Source organism: Puntigrus tetrazona, unplaced genomic scaffold, assembly GCF_018831695.1.
Source record: "Puntigrus tetrazona isolate hp1 unplaced genomic scaffold, ASM1883169v1 S000000416, whole genome shotgun sequence".
NCBI classification, from domain to species: Eukaryota; Metazoa; Chordata; class Actinopteri; order Cypriniformes; family Cyprinidae; genus Puntigrus; species Puntigrus tetrazona.
The window spans coordinates 54,922-72,500 of NW_025048065.1; the positions used below are offsets into that span (position 1 = coordinate 54,922).

The following is a 17,579-nucleotide window of genomic DNA, read 5'->3' on the forward strand; positions in this document are numbered from 1 at the left end:
AAGCTGGCTTGAATCCGTTCAGTGCTTATGTTTAAACAACCAGCCATCTCATAAGGGTACAAGGCTCTGTCCTAATTAGTGCTCCTTGCATAGCATACAGCAACTACTCCATTAGGAGGCATCCGGGAGGCATCCGGAACAGATGCCCGAGCCACCTCAACTGGCCTCTTTCGATGTGGAGGAGCAGCGGGTCTACTCCGAGTGACTGAACTTCTCACCCTATCTCTAAGGGAGCGCCCAGCCACCCTATGGAGGAAACCCATTTCGGCCGCTTGTATCCGGGATCTCATCCTTTCGGTCATGACCCAAATCACACCCATACAGGTGTCGCTAGCATTACCAACGTGAGCATTGAAGTCCCCCAGCAGGACGATAACGTGGGTCCTGTGGGGCAAGACCCGGCCACCAGGCGCTCGCATGCTGCGCCATACCGGGCGACGTCACGACTACGTTATTAATATTATTGTCCATAAGGGGTGGGGTGGACCGCTCTTTGTCTGGTTTGTCACCTAGGACCTGTTTGCCTTGGGAGACCCTACCAGGAGCATATAGCCCCAGACAACCTAGCTCCTAGGGTCATTCAGGCACTCAAACCCGTTAAGGTGGCGATCCTATGAGGGGTATGTATGTTTATATATATATATATATATATATATATATATATATATATATATATATATATATATATATATATATATATATACAACCCCTGGCAAAAAGTATGGAATCACCAGTCTTGGACGAGCACTCATTCAGACATTTCATTCTGTAGAACAAACTCAGATCACAAACATGAAACAATCATGAAGTCATTCCAAAGTGCAACTTCTTGGCATTCAGAAACACTAAAAGAAATGAAGAAAAAAACATTGTGATAGTCAACAAATGCTACTTTTATAGAGCAAGCACAGGGGAAAAAATATGGAATAATTCAATTCTGAGGAAAAAAAATATGGAATCATTCAATTCTGAGGAGAAAATAAGGATTCATTCAGTCAATTTCCTTTCCTTAATTGTGCACCTGTCTCAGATTAGATCTGCTCGTTAGTCTGCAGTTAAAAGCATTGCAGTTATCACACCTGAATGTCTGAATGAGTGCTCGTCCAAGACTGGTGATTCCATACTTTTTGCCAGGGGTTGTGTATATATATATATATATATATATATATATATATTGTGACGAGTCGGCTGCCCCTCCTCTTTATTGTCACCATCACCCCGTCCTTTATTCGCCGCCCTTCACCAGGCTCCCGACGGGAGTGGGTGTGTTCGAGAGGAGGGGCGGGTATTGTTCAGGTCTGGCGGCGTGTGACGAGGCACACCTGAAGTGAGTTAGCCTCGTTACCATCGCCGTTAAGTACCGAACGCGCCTCTCCTCGGGAGACCGGTCTCTTCCCCCGTGCATGCACGCTGGTGTCCTCGTGGGTCCAGGAAGGGTGCGCGATGGACCTCACCCCGCCGTCCGAGAAGTGCGTCGTGGGACCCCCGTAGTCCAGGTTGTGACCACACAGCTCATCCCACTCTGCCGCCGGAGCAAAGAAACGACGGAGACGCCGCGGAAGAAGCCGCCGCCCCTCGCGCCCCGGGCCAGAAAAAGGGGAGCGCGTGCGACCGCCGGACTCCGCCCCTTACCTGGACCCTTCCCCCCCTGGAACACGGCCTAAACCTGCACGTTACCCGGAGCACGACGAGGACACCAGATCCCCCTTTTATTTGGACACTTTCCCCTTGGACACTTTATTTATTTTATTATTATTATTATTATTATTATTATTATTGTTAATTTTGTCAAAAAAAAAAGCCTCTCGAGGCCTGACGCCACGCCCACTGTGTCTGTCGTTGGCTCCTCCCACTATACTATATATATATATATATATATATATATATATATATATATATATATATATATATATATATATATATATATAGAAAACTCATGGCCAGGGGGAACGGGGCCGTATCTTGGCTGTAGGGCTAAAAACTCGTGGCTGGCGGCTTTCGCTAGGTCTCTGCGAGGGGGATAAAAGTGGTTGTCGAGGGCAGGATTCGATTTGAGGCTTCTCCTGCAAAAGGGCTGGGTGGCGGCCTTACAGCGTGCGCCACAGGAGAGGACGTTTGAATGTCATCCTGTAGACTATTATAAGCAAAAAATCAATCTGAATAACTCCAAACTTGAGCAGCTTCTGTCTCAGACTGAGAATCCATGCAAGCTCAGCTCCAGGGTACACTGACAGAGATGAAAACAACCAGAAAGTAGACCCCAAACAACAAAAAATCCCTTTATCCTTCACAATTGGTTTCTCCCATCTACCACTGTGACCTGTAAATTGCTTTAAGAAACTAAACAACCTCTTTTCAGTAAATTGTTTTACATTAAAACCAACCTTGAACTAAATTACATGCCACATTTTTGTTGTGTTTTTTACTTTAGAAGAAAAATTTTACCAAAGCAACCTACGAACAAGATTCTAATTTGTAAATATTAAGAAATTGCCACTTTTTGTGTAAACTTGTTATTGTGTGGTGATAAGTTTTAAGCAAAAACAGCAGCAGTTTTGATCCAGTGCAAACTGAAGCTAACCCTAACTAAAACAAAACTGATTACAAACAAACTCACTTCAGGAAAGACAAATAAAGACCACATGCTGAAGATCTTTATTTTAAGAAATGTGAAACTTTATTTCATAATTTAAGATAAATTAAAGAAATTATTTTAACAACTATTGGAAAAATAATTGCAAAATAGTGTAGTCCTGATGTAAACAGATGCATTAAAGAATTATACAAATTCATCCCGTCCTTGCAACAGCTTCTGAAATGTAAAAAACCCCAAAACAATTAATTATAAATAATCACGTGTAAAATAGGAATATTAGTGCATTCTTTTGCAGGTTTATATAGCCTACTTGAGCATGCTTTCTCATGTTGTTCTAAATAGGGTGGAGCTATGAGTTTTACACTGATCATTGATCACAGAAGGTGTCCTTTCTTTTTCTCTTTCTCTGACGGTTAATCCCAGCTGCTGCAAGGCTTCTTTTAGTCTCGTGGCCGGAACTATCGGCAGCAACTGTTGGCTCGACATCGGGACGAATTCGAGGTCGCACTGTGTACATACATGGAAACGGATACGAGGTGGGAGTCAGTTATGTTTAGGTTCAGCTTTGTGTTTTATTCATTTTTACTCCTGTGATTACAACAGTTCTCAAGTCATTAATGTGTTCGTGCACGCTTTGGACTCTTTTGGCCTACTAAATACTGTTTTACGAGTGCGCAGTGTACACATCTGAAAGTATGTTGTTTCCGTCTCTTACATTATAACTCAAAGACAGCTGAAGAGTTCTAGCATGTTCGCTCACATGTGGAGATGTCTGTCTCTGTTCAGCTCGTCTGCAGGATGTCTTCGTTGGTGTCTCACGGATTTCAGAGCAGTAAACAGGACTTCAGCTTCGGGCCCTGGATTGTCACCGCGGCCAAGACTCACATCATGAAGTCTAAAGACATCGAAAGGTAAAAACCGAACAAATGATCAGAACATCTAGTACACTTTGTTTTTTATTTCATATTTATTTGTTGTGGGGTTTTATAGTATAGAATTATATTTCTGGAGTACTTGCAGCGCATTTCTTATCTGTTTTTGAGAATAAAGGTTAAAATCGTGGTGAACCTCGAATGCTTTGGAGCGCACACTTAAGGTTGCTCTCTTAACTTAGTTCTGAAGCCAAAAGAAGTTCCAGAATTTTTAAACAATGTACTGCAGTTGACTGTTTTAATCAGGACCATTTATGCTTTTTGAATTATGTTGTTATTTTGTGTTCACATTGTGTGTGCCAAAATCTTTATGGAGCATCATTCTGTTAAAGTAAGAAACTGTAAGGTGACATGTTTGGGACCGGTTGAGTCTGTCTCTGTCACAGGTTAGCAGAGACCATGAACATGCCGGCTCTGCCAGAGATGCTGTTCGGTGACAATGTGCTGCGCATTCAGCATGCGGACGGTTTCGGAATCGAATTCAACGCCATCGACGCTCTCAAACGTGTCAACAACATGCAGGACTCTGTGAAAGTGGCTTGTGCTCAGGAGTGGCAGGAAAGCAGGTAAACGTACTGAAACGTCCCGATCAGCCCAAGTATACCTTGTTCTTGTACACATACAGTTGAACTTGCGAGCCTTTCAAACTATACTCCATTTGACACAAACACGGGCGGTTGACAAAAGCACTCCAGAAAGCAGATACGAAGGTCTATTAGGGTTTTTTTTTTTTTTTTTTTTAAACAGAAGTTGCTTCTCTCCTATAACCCTCTCACGCAATCTTTTATCAGTGCTGCAGTCTTTGTTGTCCTTTCTTTTCAGTTTGCTTTTCTAGAGTAAAACAGCACTGCCACCTTGTGGAACAACTGATTAGTGCAAAACCAATTCAGTGAGTGGCTTCGCTGATTATAATGGGAGTGTTGAAAATTGCGCAGCACTGTTGTGTGTACTCTCCTGATGAGAGGATACACCAGCGTATATGTCATTAGTGAAGTATACTTTAAGACCAGGACACATCAAGTCGATGCCAATCAACTAGCGGCGGCGAGAGCTGCAGCATTGGACAAAAAAAAGTGTGTTCTAGCCTTTAGGCTTTATTCACCTAGAGAGGTCTGTGTGTGTGTGTGTGTGTGTGTGTGTGTGCGTGCGCAGGGCCGAGTCAGAGGCATCTAAAGAGGTAGTGAAGCGCTACGACTGGACCTACACCACAGATTATCGGGGCACATTACTCGGAGAGCACCTGCAGATCCAGGTACTGTGTGCTTTAACTCTCACGCTAACCTCAGACCTCTGACTCAGAGCGAGCTTGTGCGCAGGTGAAGCCCACGGCCGAGCGCATTGACATGGAGAAGCTGCGAGCGCGAGAGCAGATCAAGTTCTTCGAGGACGTGCTGCTGTTCGAGGACGAGCTTCACGACCATGGCGTCTCTATGATCAGCGTGAAGATCGTGAGTTTCATCAAGGTCCTCTTCTCGTTCTGTAGCGTCTGTGTTTAGCGTTTGACAGACGTTTGGTTTCAGAGAGTGATGCCCACCAGCTTCTTCCTCCTGCTGCGGTTCTTCCTGCGAGTGGACGGAGTGCTAATCAGAATAAACGACACGCGTCTGTATCACGAGGCAAGCTACACTCGCTCACCCCGAGAGAAACATACGAATGATTTCATCACGTTTTAAACCCGCTTGCTCTGCACTGCTTTAAACAGGCTGGAAAAAAACACATGCTTCGGGAATTTAGCACACGTGAAAGTCAGATGTCAGACCTCCAGGTGAGTGCAGCATGTATTTTTGATTTTGTTTTGAATTTATACTTTATTGCCATATGAACACGAAAGAAATCACAGCCTTTATTTGAAAAGAATAAAAAAGAGTCAGGAACACACACAAAAGTGAAGCGCATCTCGTGGAAATGTTTTTGAAATGTCAGCTGCAACTTATTCAATTATTATTATTTTTTTCCTTAAAACCAGATATAAAAAATATGTGCCAAAGGGGCAAGAAATCACTTTTGAATCAAGATTATTTTTCTTACGATTAATAAAAAACTTAAACCTTTGACAGGTCATTGGACTTGTTTTTGTGTTTTAATTTATGACTTGAATTTTTTATCCAGTTTTAAAATAAATATAATAATTATAATTTAATTATTATAAAAAAATATTTTTGCACATTTTTCATCACGGTAAACATCTGTAATCTTTTGCTTTCACTTTTTCCACTTTAGTAATAATCTTTCTTTGAAAACAGACCGGTCCAAACTTTGCTCCTTTTTGCAGCTTTACGCTAGAAAAGTGATTAACATAGTAATGAATAAATTGTATTAAAGGCAAAAATATAACATTTAGTATCTAAAATGCTAAATATTAAATAATTATCAAACCTAATTATGCTACATCCATAAAGAAAACAATGAAATAGTTCCAGTGAACTTTTTGTGTGTAAACACTGACTGCTTCCTCGGCTTTGCAGCACATTCCTCCAGCCGTTTATACAGATCCCAACGAAATCGCCCAGCACCTGCCGCTGAAGCTCATCGAGTGCGAGAGGCTGGAGTTTCCAGAACGAGGATCATCGGACTGATTCGAGCCGGAGCAGAGTGCCTAAAGACTTGAACCCGGAGCCGGTGCGCTGCTGGAGCCTCAGCCTCGTCCCGCTGCAGAGCTGCCTTTCACTGACACTGAAATCTGAAGAATGGTGTACATTTCTGAATGTGATGCTTGTTTGTTCTGGGTGTCACTGGGAAAGATTTCATTAAAATCTTTAAAGAATTCTGCTGGATTCAGAAATATATCTAGAAATGATTAGAACGAACTCCTAATGAAACAACTCATAGTTCTGTTTTTCTCGAGTGCTGATTCACTGAAACTTAGTCGTTAGGAACAGATTCTCAAAACTTTAAACACTTTCCGAGTCACTGAACTCTAATTGGCAGTTTACTTAATTGTTGCATTTCATATTCAGACACCAATGAACTGAATGGGAAATTCAACAATTAAGTAAAATGCCAATTAGAGTTCACACGGTAATGGGATGGAAATGAATTTTTCCTTACGTTTGTTTTTGTATTTTGCACTCCTGTATTTATACTGTCTATTGAAGAGCTCTGAGCTGTAAAATCATTCATGATAAGAGGTTTTTGTTGTTTGTTTTGGTGTTTCATGACAGAAGAAACTGTTTTTGATTTTCACATGACAGATTGTTGTTTGTACAAGTTGGTGTGTGGTTCTGAGATTGTGTTTCTACTTTTGAGAAAATTATGTGTTGGCAGTCGAGAAAAACGATAATAACTCCTGCTGCTCGTCTACAATCTCTTGGAAATGATTGAGGTTCGAGTGGCTGGTAGCGGAACGCTTTGTTTTACCCGGAGCTTTTTAAATGTGACACAGGAGTCCGCGCACGTGGGTCAGTGACGCTCTCGTCGGTAAGTCACTGCATGTTTGGCAGAATCGCGACTTTAACGAGTCTGTTATTTGCTGTGTGATGTATGAAGGCGGCAAATGCCTGGAGTCTTGTTTTATGTATATAAGCTAACGTTTGTCTTTGCTTTTATTTGTTGAGAAATCTTTCCAGCAGAGTGGGGATATTAAACATGCATGTCCGAGTCTGTTTTGAAAACGAAATGTAAAAAAATTAAGTAATCTAAACTTAACATGATTTTGGATGGTTAAGGAAATCCTTTGTAAAAAATGTTAAGTTAACTGTTGTATTCCATTTTATATTGGCAAATCTGCCTCGAGGTTGTAGTCATAATAAAATGTCCAATCCTCAATTGTATTTTTATATTTAGTTTGACAGTGACGATGCGCTTTAAAATTACAAAATTACTTTTTGCACATTCACTTTGCTCCACCAGAACTCTGTGTTTGCATCCCCCCCTAAATGCTGTAGTCCAGAGCCATTTAGTTGCTTTGTTTAATCTGTGTCTAAAAGGCATGAACTCAAAAGAATACAGAGCTCGAATAGTACAAGCTAGAAGGTCTGTTTTGTAAAGAAAAAATATATAACCCTAAATAAAGCAATTCATTAACACAAATACATGCCTCAAAATATCTATAATTTTAGACCATCTCCAAAAAAAATGGTTTGAAGGGTCAAATTAAAAGGTCATATATTTATCAATTAGGGTTTCTTGAGGTTTAAGTCTGAATTCTTCCTTCCACAATTAAAGGCCTTAAATAGATCTTAATGTCAAAAAGACATGGCATGAAATGTTCTTCTGTAAGATTGTCTTGTATTCAAGACCAATCACTTGAGAAGAACAGCACTTTTTCCCAGTGTGACGAGAAGAGTTCTTCTAATACTAATGATACATGGAGCAACTTTTTGAGATATGTTGCTTAGGTATTTTTCCCGGGTCAAATTCAAATTCTATTTGTCACATACACATACATACATGGTACGACATGCAGTGAAAGGTTTTTTTTTACAACTGTCCAGCGTCAGAATAGAAAACAAAATATATATCTATAGAAGAAACAAGAAAAAAAAACAAAATATATATCTATATATATATATATATATATATATATATATATATATATATATATATATATATATATATATATATATATATATATACACAAAAGAAGTGTGTGCAAAGTATAAAAGGTAAAAAATTAAATAAAGTATAAAATATTTATAGTCATGGGCTCTATGTCTCACCGGCAACATTATGCAAGTGTTGCTCAGTGTAGCATCAGCCTAATGTTTGGAATTAAGAATGACTTGATTTTTAGGCCATCTTTCCTCCACAGAGATGCCAAATAAAGGCAGAAGAGTGAAGCAGGAGGATGAGGATGATGTGCCCGTCAAGCAGATGAAGGTGGCTAACGGCTCCGCTGCCGTGTGCTTTGACTCACCACATGAGTTCTTCCAGAGCCTGATCAGTCCGGTCGGACTGGAGAAGTTCTTCCAGGAGTTCTGGGAGCAGAAGCCATTAGTCCTGCACCGGTCCGATCCGGATCAGGCCTCTTATTACAGCTCTCTGTTCCAGCTGTCAGACCTGAAGCAGCTCTGTGCTCGCGACCTGCGATACGCCACAGACCTTAACGTCTGCCGCTGCGTGGACGGCAAGAAGAAAGTGCTGAATAAAGCAGGGAAAGTGAAGTTCAGCCAGCTGAAGAAGGACTTGGAGGAGAGGAAAGCCACCATTCAGCTGCACCAGCCGCAGAGGTTTAAGGTCAGAGAGAGGCAGAGATTTACATTTACATTTACATTTAGTCATTTAGCAGACGCCTTTATCCAAAGCGACGTACAAATGAGGTAGGCATATAGAAGCAAATTAATATCAGCAAAAGGGCAGTAGTGCATAAGTGCTCTGAGTGGGGTCTTGTCCTACCTAACGCAGACACAAGGCTTTTTTTTTTTTTAAACAAGAAAAGGATGAGAAGGAGCAGGAGAAGAAGAAGAGAGTGCTATCAATGTTGGGTCAAGTGCAAACGAAAAAGATGAGTTTTGAGTTGGTTTTTGAAGATTGCTAGTGACTCTGCTGCCCTAGTGGCAACGGGCAGATCGTTCCACCAGCGAGGAACAGACCAGGTGAAGGTGCGCAAGAGTGATTTTGCACCTTTTTGTGAAGGCACTGCAAGACGCCTTTCGTTTGCAGAGCGTAGGCACCTGGAGGGAACATATGATTTAATTAGTGAGTGTAAGTACGAGGGAGCGGAGCCTGTGATTGTCCTGTAGGCCAGCATCAGGGATTTGAATTTGATGCGGGCATCTATAGGAAGCCAGTGTAAACTAATGAAGAGGGGTGTGACGTGGGTCCTCCTTGGTTCGTTGAAGACCACCCTTGCCGCTGCATTCTGGACCATCTGAAGAGGTCTGGTTGTAGAGGCTGGGAGGCCAGCAAGGAGGGCGTTGCAGTAATCCAGTCTGCTCAGGACTAGTGCCTGGACGAGGATGTGTTCTGATAAGTACGGTCTGATTTTCCTGATGTTGTACAGCACAAACCTACAAGATCGAGCAGTTTTTGAAATGTGCTCAGTGAAAGTTAGCTGGTCGTCAATGATTACTCCAAGCCTAGCTGAAAAGATAGGTTGTGCTGTATGTTGGGATCGGCCGAAAAAACGAGGAGCTCTGTTTTTGTGAGGTTTAACTGCAGGTGATGATCCTTCATCCAGACTGAGATGTCGTTCAGGCACGCAGAAATACGTGCAGAAACAGTGGGATCGTCTGGTTGAAAGTGTTGAGTGTCGTCAGCGTAGCAGTGATAAGAGAAGCCATGCTTCAGAATGACAGAACCCAGTGATGTCATGTAGATGGAAACAAGCAGTGGCCCAAGTACTGAGCCCTGAGGCACTCCAGTAGTGAGGTGATGAGACTCTGAGACATCACCCCTCCATGATACCCTGAAAGACCTACCAGAGAGGTAGGACTCAAACCACTGAAGGGCTGTTCCAGAGACCCCCATCTGCCTGAGGGTTGATAGGAGTATGTTATGGTTTACAGTGTCAAAAGCAGCAGACAGGTCCAACAGGATAAGCACTGAAGATTTTGATTGTGCTCTTGACCGTCTCAGTGCCTCAATGACCGATAGAAGTGCAGTTTCTGTGGAGTGGCCGCTTTTGAAACCTGATTGGTTGCTGTCCAGGAGATTGTTTTGTGAGAGATGGGAGGAGATTTGGTTAAAGACAACACGCTCTAGTGTCTTAGCCATGAATGGGAGGAGAGATACAGGTCTGTAATTTTCAATGAGCTCAGGGTCAAGTGTGGGTTTTTTAAGGAGAGGGGCAACACGAGCCTCCTTAAAAGCTGAGGGAAATGTACCAGTGGAGATAGAGTTGTTGATAATGTGGGTGAGTGCAGGGAGGACGGATGGAGCGATAGCCTGAAAGATGTTAGTAGGGATGGGATCTAAAGGGCAGGTTGTGGCATTCGTGGCAAGGACGATTATTGATACCTCTGTTTCAGAGAGGAGGGAGAAAGTGGAGAATGTGTTGGGGTGCTGTGGTTTGATGTGTGTAAGGCGAGGAGCAGCAGGAAATTGATTGCTGATCTTAGTGGTTTTGTTAATGAAAAAATGAGTGACAGTGACACCGCAGAGGAAAGACAGGTTGAAGAGAGGTGCGTAAGTGACGGCGAAAAGTGACCAGCGGAGGGTTTGGTGTTATGTTGGAAGAGGTTAGGGTGGTGTTGAATGTAATCAGGAAGTGGTCAGATGTGTGCAGTGGTGTTACCTGGGCATGATGAGTAGAGCAGTTTCGAGTGTAGATGAGGTCCAACTGATTACCTGATTTGTGCGTGGCGGTGGTGGATACACGGCTGAGATCAAAAGACGCCAATAGACTGTGGAAGTCGCAGGCCAGACTCTTATCTACATGGATGTTGAAATCTCCTAGCAGTACCAGAGGAGTGCCATCCTCTGGAAAAGCAGAGAGCAGCACATCCAAGTCATTAATGAAGTTACCGAGGTGCCCTGGGGGGCGATTTTAAAAGGGTGGGTGACAGTAATGGCGTGTGATTCAAAAGAGGAGTTTGTATTGAGGGTCTGTATTTGGCTGTGCTTCCAAGTCTTTGATATGAGCAGGCCAGTACCTCCACCCCTCCCAGAAGTGCGAGGGGAATGAGTGAAAGTATGGTTGGCAGCAAGGGCAGCTGGAGTGACAGTGTCCTCTGGTTTAATCCAGGTTTCGGTAAGTGCTAGAATACTTAGATTGGAATGTTCTGTGATGGCTGTGATGAAGTCAGTCTTTTTTTACAGCAGACTGGCAATTCCAAAGGCCGATGGAGAAAGAGTGTGAAGTGGTAAACGAGATCTCGAGCAAGACAAAAAACACTAGGGATGGAACGATAAATCGATTCATTTGATACTCTCTGCAATCAATTCTGAACTTAGTTTTAGCAGCAAATTGTACTGCATGCTTTAGAAACAGCTTGGTTTCGGTTCCTTACACAGCATTTGAATTTAAAATAATCGTTCATATGCTTGAAATAAATTACAAAAGTGTTCACAGTGGGTTGTGTTTACATTAATATGTCGGCCTAAAAGCTGCCAGTATTTAACCACTCAGCTGAAGCACAAGCGGTCTTCTTCGTGAGCATTTGAGTGTGCAGTTCAAAGAAGAGCCTAGACCGCCATTTGCTCTTAAAGTTTAGAAACGATTAGAGAGAATTACGATGCATTAGGAAAATGAAAGATTCGGTCCATTAATCGATTCATCCTCAGTGGAGCCGTGGCGACCTGATCTTCATCTCTTCTCTTCACAGGATGAGCTGTGGCGCATTCAGGAGCGGCTGGAGTGTTTCTTCGGCTCGCTGGTCGGATCCAACATCTACATCACTCCTGAGGCCTCTCAGGGCCTCCCGCCACACTACGACGATGTGGAGGTCTGCGATCACGCTAACTAACACTAGTCCTGTCAGACTAATGCTAGTCCTCTCATATAAACACTAGTTCTGTCAGACAACATATTTACGTAAACTTTTACAGAATGCATAAAAAAAAACGAGTTCGTCTGCCGGTTCACATGGGTTGTTGTCCTCAAAGTAGGCTTAAACCCAAGGCAGTCTATTAAAGTGAGCTTTGAGGAGGAGGGATGGTGCTGAATACACTCAGGATTAAAAGGACTGAAAGACTAGGCTCCTCCCCAACATACGTTTGGAGCTTCATAAAGTGTGGTTCAATTAAAATACTAAATCAAGTATTCTATTGAAAATGTTATTTTGACGGTTTAGTTAATTGTTTAACCAATGAGAGAAAATACAATCCCTGTATAAGTGATGGAAAGTTAAAGTTGACGTGTGAATGTTTACATATTTAATTGATTTAAACATTAGTCACATCATTGATTTATTACATTTTCAATTATGTTATGCCTATGATTAACTTGCAGGTTTTAATGAATTCAGTGATAAAAAAGTACATTTAATCCATTAAAATGTTATATAACAGGATTAATACAATCATCACATTAATACGATCAGTATTAATTTTAATAATGAAAACACTAGTAACATCATCTCAGTTCTGATGGCCCAGGGTACAATCTTAAAAACTATTATTCTTACTCCACAAATGTAAAAAACAACAACATTGTGTCCCCAGCCCCTTTATTCATGAAAACGGAAAAAAACCCTTTGATATTCAGCGTCATATATAACGTCACAGATCATTATTTTGAACATATCACCTGAACATTACTGTGGGGTTGCACTTCATATGTTGGTGTCTGGTCAGGTGCTGATCCTTCAGCTGGAGGGACAGAAACACTGGAGGCTTTACCAGCCCACCGTTCCTCTGGCCCGTGAGTACAGCCTTGAGCCAGAGGAGCGCATCGGGTCCCCGACACATGACTTCATCCTGCAGGTTTGAGACTGAAGAGGAGACAAGATGTTAAGGCAGATGTATGTACTTTTGTGCTTGATTTTTTGCCGTTTGCCGTTCTTCTAGCCTGGAGACCTGCTGTATTTCCCCAGAGGAACCATCCATCAGGCGGACACCCCGGCCGGAGTAAAGCGATCCATTCATCTCACACTCAGCACCTACCAGAACACGTACGTCTGTGGACCTGGAAAACCGATAATATCTAAAAATTTCAAATATCTGTCAGTGGGGTCAGGAAAATAACATTGTTTTCCCTTTTTGATTTGGCAGATATTTGTTCTCGTTTTAATCTCAAGTTCACTTCATTTTGATCAATTTATTAGAAAACAATACTCACCAATTTCCTAATGTCCCTTTATCTCTCCAGTAAATCTTTTTTTTTTTTTCTTAATTTTCTTTCGTAATACCTGCCCGGAAAAAAAACTGGTAAAAACTTCTAACACGAACAGTTCTCATGTGTTACAAAGTCTAAATAAACATGAGAACTTTTTTTTTTTTTTTTTTTTTTTTTTTAAAGATTTGTAAATGTAAAACTGTGGGAAAGTATTTGTTTTCCTGAAGATCAACCAAGATCGATTCCCAGCCAAATGACGATGTACACCTTCAACACACTCTACATTTCTTGACCAGTATTTCTCGTGTGTGTTTCAGGTCGTGGGGCGACTTCATGCTGGACGTGATTCCGGGCTGTGTGTTCGACTGCATGAAGCGAGACGAGGAGATGCGATCCGGTCTGCCTCGTAACATCCTGACGGTGAGAAGAGCACTTACGGAGTGTGTGTTCCTCTGACTCCGGCTCTAATAGAGTGTGTTTCCTTGTCTCGATGCGTCAGGCTCCCGGCTTCGGTTCTGATGTTAACAAACAGATGAGTGCATTTCTGCGTCGTCTGGCCGATGCTCTCGACCGGGACAATCATGAGCTGCGCTCCACTGCTATGAAACGAGACTTCATCTCCCACAGACTGCCACCGTACCTGCTGGACCCGGCCGGACTCGAACCCAGTGAGTATCACTGGTGTGCTGTTTGACGAGGCACTGTGTCTGTGACCCATGATGTCCTTTCTGTTTCAGTCGGGAGACCGCCGTCACTGGAGGACACCGTCTATCTCCGCTTCAAAGAGCATCTTCTTCTGACAGTGGAGCCCAGTCAAGACAACACTGTAAGAGTCTCACACACCTTTCTATATACAAAACCAGTCAATAATGTGTCTGAAATGTCACCAAGGCTGCAATTATTTGATCTAAAACACTGAAAGTCAATGAAATGTTCTCTATGAATGCAAAACTGAATTTTCAGCATCATTGTGTTACGTGATCCTTCAGAAATCAATGATGTACTGCTCAAGAAACATTTCTGACTGTTATTGTGCTGCTCAATATTATTGTATAATCTTTCGGCCAGCAGTGTCACACACTCTCTCTCACACACACACACACACACACACACACACACACACACACAGCAGGTTCTTACTGCATCTGTCTCTCTCTGACCAGGACGAGGCCACAGAGATGGTGGTGTTTGTGTTGCATTCTTTAAAGAACAAGAGAGAAATGCATATGATGGGAACGTCTGATGATGAGGATGAAGACGACGACGAAGAGGAGGAGGTCTCAGAGGTCCGTCAGCTCTCAGACCGACAGCACATATTAATCTCGAACTCGCGGTTCTCACGCTGAACTTCTCTCAGTTCCAGGGCCTGCGCTTCTCCTCGTCTCATCTGACCGCTCTGAAGCAGCTGCTTCGTGAAGATCGAGTCCCGGCTGCGCAGCTGCAGCTCCTGAGCGATGAGGATAAATCCGGCCTGCTGCTGGGGCTGTGGAGTGAAGGACTGCTGCAGGTCTGCCGGGAGCCTTAAACACCAGCTCTTCTTCAGCAGGAACGCTTAGAAACTGTCAGGAATTGTGCCAGATTGTAGCTGAATAAAACAACACTGTCATTACTCAAGTCCTGTGTGAAATTTAGCATAACAGATTCAAACAAACACACAAAACGCATTTTACAGTTTCCGTTTTTATTGTTGAGACTCTTTTAGAAATGCTGCTTGTCAGCGTCGCTGTACACATTATATGTTTGTGGTAGATTTAGGTTAATGTTCCTGCAGGACTCCAGTGAAATGACTAAGTTAAGTTAAAAGTGGACCGTCTGAATGCTTGAACAGAAACGGTGTCCGTGACTTTTTCTCAGCGGACTAAAAGGACGAATCCAGCGTGACTTCACCTGCAGAACACTCGTGAGGTTTCTGGTAGTGCAAATGTGCTTCTGGAGATAAAAACAAACAGGGTCCTCGTCCCTCAGGTTCCTCCACGCTCACAGTGCAGTTTAAAACAAGACACCGTCCCAGAATCAGTGATCGGTCCGGAGGTGAACGACTGGCTGTGATCTTCTTCGGTCCCTGACGATCACAGCACATCCACGTCCCAGATCTGAGTGGTGCTGTGAAGCTCTCTCAGGATTAGATGATCTCTGTCGGCGCCGAATCCACCTGAACACACAGAACACACACACACTTCTAGTCTCTTCTACAGTAATACTCTAACTGTTGTTTTAAGCATATGCGAGCTGACATTATGGAGTATTTACGAATATACAGAAAAAACCCCCAAAAAGAGTCCAAATGCATTCACTGTGTGATGAAGCCCAGTTCCAATGCCCTTATAATATAAAGTTATGAAGGCAAAATATATCCCTGTGTAGCTTTTTGTTTTTTATGTTCATGAAACATGACCCTGGAACACAAAACTAGTCACAAGGATCAGATTTATATACTTTTTATTGTATGTATGGTTTGTTAGGACAGGAGTGTACAAAAATCACTTTTATATTTGTCCAAATGTAGTTCTTAGCAATGCCTATTAATACATGCTCATTAAAAATGAAGTTTTGATACATAAACAGTAGGAATGAAAAGATTTCTTCATGGAACATGATCTTAATACGCTAATGATTTTTGTCATAAAAGAAAAATCTATAACTTTGATCCATACAATGTATTGTTTTCTGTTGCTACAAATATATCTGCTGCTGCTCCAGAGACATGATAGTTAAACAATATCAGTACTACCTCCTGGTAATTTTATAGTTATTAATTTATCCATTTATCATAAAAACAATGAGCAAAATATCATTTCATCAAAATGGCACACTCCTAACTCAGTGCTGATTTGATCCGATGGCACTGATCGTATCAGATGAGGAAAAAACAAAAGTAAATTCATCTGAATATAGAGATGCTGTTATTTTTAGAGCAGCTTCACAGCTGAATCGAATGTGTCTCATATTTGAAGACGTTTGAATCAGACATTCTGTTATTTTCCTCTTTCTACAGGTTTTCAGGAATGTCAATTTGAAAAACCTAACCTAGATTCATTTTTAATTTTCAATTCGTTTTTCCAAAATATAAGGGATAAATGAAATCAAGTGAATGGAACACAGATGATATTATGCCTCAGTAAATGTCTAGGGAGCACAGAGAGTTTATTGGTCACGCTTCAAAGATTGAACTGACAACATCCTCCAGACTTTTTTTCAATTTACAAAAAGTTTCTGGAACGTCTCTGACTCAAAACACTTTTCTGTAGCGCCTGAACACACTGCCAGAAACAAGGTTCTTCCTCAGTATTTCTGTCTGTGCAAATTCTAAAATCAAGATTCAAAAAAGACAACTAAGAGATATTGTTTCTGAGAAATGTGTCCCTTTATGATAAAAAGAATAAATGCAGTCAGAATCAATTCATCTTTGTCAGATATTTGCTCTTACACAAACTTGATTAATTTTTGTTCAGTTTCTCAGAAAAAATGTCTTCATTTTGCATCTCAAGTAAATCTAAGGATGTTTAGATATATGTATTGTAACAAGATACGAAGATATTAAATTGTTATTTTCAATTATGTAGGTCTTAGATTTTTTTTTGCAGTGCAATTTTTTAAATCGAGACCTTTTTAAGACGTAAACCAGCTCAGGAGAATCAGACATAACTGAAAGCTCCTCGTACCTCTGAGGTCCAGCGCCAGGCTGCGGTTCAGATGAGAGCAGATGCTTCCGTCTTCATTGATGCTCCAGCGCTGGTTAATGCGCCCGTGCTCTTCCCATAATGCCACAGGGGCCCCAGGACTGGCCTTGGCCCCGATCACAGACAGACAGCCCCCCTGCGCCTGTAAAAACACACAGCCATCACGTCACACACCGTCTCCTGACGCTGAAGTGAAACTGAAAAAAAAAAATGACACTGGCGTCTTTAGAGCTCTTAAATGCTCTGAATATGCTTTAAAACCAAGTAGACTTTTACGGTTCACTAAAGTGTTTTTATCAGCTCTGACCGTGTTCTTCAGCAGGCCATCGGTGAAGATCCAGCGCTGTGTGTCTAGAGATCGATTGGAGGGACTCAGGAAGAGTTTGGCTGGAAATGACCCATCTGAAATGTTCTCACTGGTCAGAACCAAACCCAGAGCTCGGCTCCGCAGCTGGACAAACGCTTTGGGCTGAAGAGAGGGACACAGGAGTGATGCTAACTCTGGATTCATGTTTGATCAGTTTCAGTTAAGACAAGAGGAAATATTTTAAAGACTGTGTAAAGCCAAACTGTTGACAGCAGCCACTGACTCATTTAATGAAAAAAAAGTCTATGGAAGCCCATGGCGACCAGCAGCTGTCTGTTACCCAACAGAGGAAATAAATTCATGCAGGTTTGAAATACATTTGTGTGTACAGTCCCTTAAAACACACCGG

General features: G+C 42.1%; 3 protein-coding genes across 5 annotated transcripts in view; 2 read left to right on the top strand and 1 right to left on the bottom strand.

The window, feature by feature from the left end:
* Positions 1 to 2,993: 2,993 nt before the first annotated feature.
* tiprl (TIP41, TOR signaling pathway regulator-like (S. cerevisiae)) lies at positions 2,994 to 6,293 on the top strand. 2 transcript variants are annotated; one of them, XM_043231779.1, is made up of 8 exons: positions 2,994 to 3,132; positions 3,383 to 3,507; positions 3,915 to 4,094; positions 4,681 to 4,780; positions 4,845 to 4,976; positions 5,049 to 5,144; positions 5,231 to 5,293; positions 5,994 to 6,293. In XM_043231779.1, the coding sequence occupies exons 2-8, from the start codon at positions 3,395 to 3,397 to the stop codon at positions 6,102 to 6,104; spliced, it is 795 nt and encodes a 264-aa protein (XP_043087714.1). In that variant the 5' UTR covers positions 2,994 to 3,132; positions 3,383 to 3,394; the 3' UTR covers positions 6,105 to 6,293. The 2 variants fall into 2 exon arrangements, with proteins under 2 accessions (XP_043087714.1, XP_043087713.1); XM_043231778.1 differs by having other exon boundaries at positions 3,097 to 3,289.
* A 557-nt stretch (positions 6,294 to 6,850) lies between these two features.
* riox2 (ribosomal oxygenase 2) lies at positions 6,851 to 14,797 on the top strand. The gene is made up of 10 exons (XM_043231777.1): positions 6,851 to 6,945; positions 8,279 to 8,703; positions 11,733 to 11,852; positions 12,703 to 12,831; positions 12,916 to 13,019; positions 13,501 to 13,603; positions 13,683 to 13,851; positions 13,921 to 14,009; positions 14,347 to 14,469; positions 14,541 to 14,797. The coding sequence occupies exons 2-10, from the start codon at positions 8,281 to 8,283 to the stop codon at positions 14,706 to 14,708; spliced, it is 1,428 nt and encodes a 475-aa protein (XP_043087712.1). The 5' UTR covers positions 6,851 to 6,945; positions 8,279 to 8,280; the 3' UTR covers positions 14,709 to 14,797.
* A 46-nt stretch (positions 14,798 to 14,843) lies between these two features.
* LOC122333915 (beta/gamma crystallin domain-containing protein 3) overlaps positions 14,844 to 17,579 on the bottom strand; it is a 24,183-nt gene continuing 21,447 nt past the window's right edge. For both annotated transcript variants that reach the window (XM_043231776.1, XM_043231775.1), the window contains exons 20-22: positions 17,171 to 17,332; positions 16,846 to 17,005; positions 14,844 to 15,335 (exon numbers count right to left, since the gene is read on the bottom strand). In XM_043231776.1, coding sequence (XP_043087711.1) covers positions 15,253 to 15,335; positions 16,846 to 17,005; positions 17,171 to 17,332 — 405 coding nt within the window. In that variant the 3' untranslated portion in view covers positions 14,844 to 15,252. The remainder of the gene's footprint in view (positions 15,336 to 16,845; positions 17,006 to 17,170; positions 17,333 to 17,579) is intronic.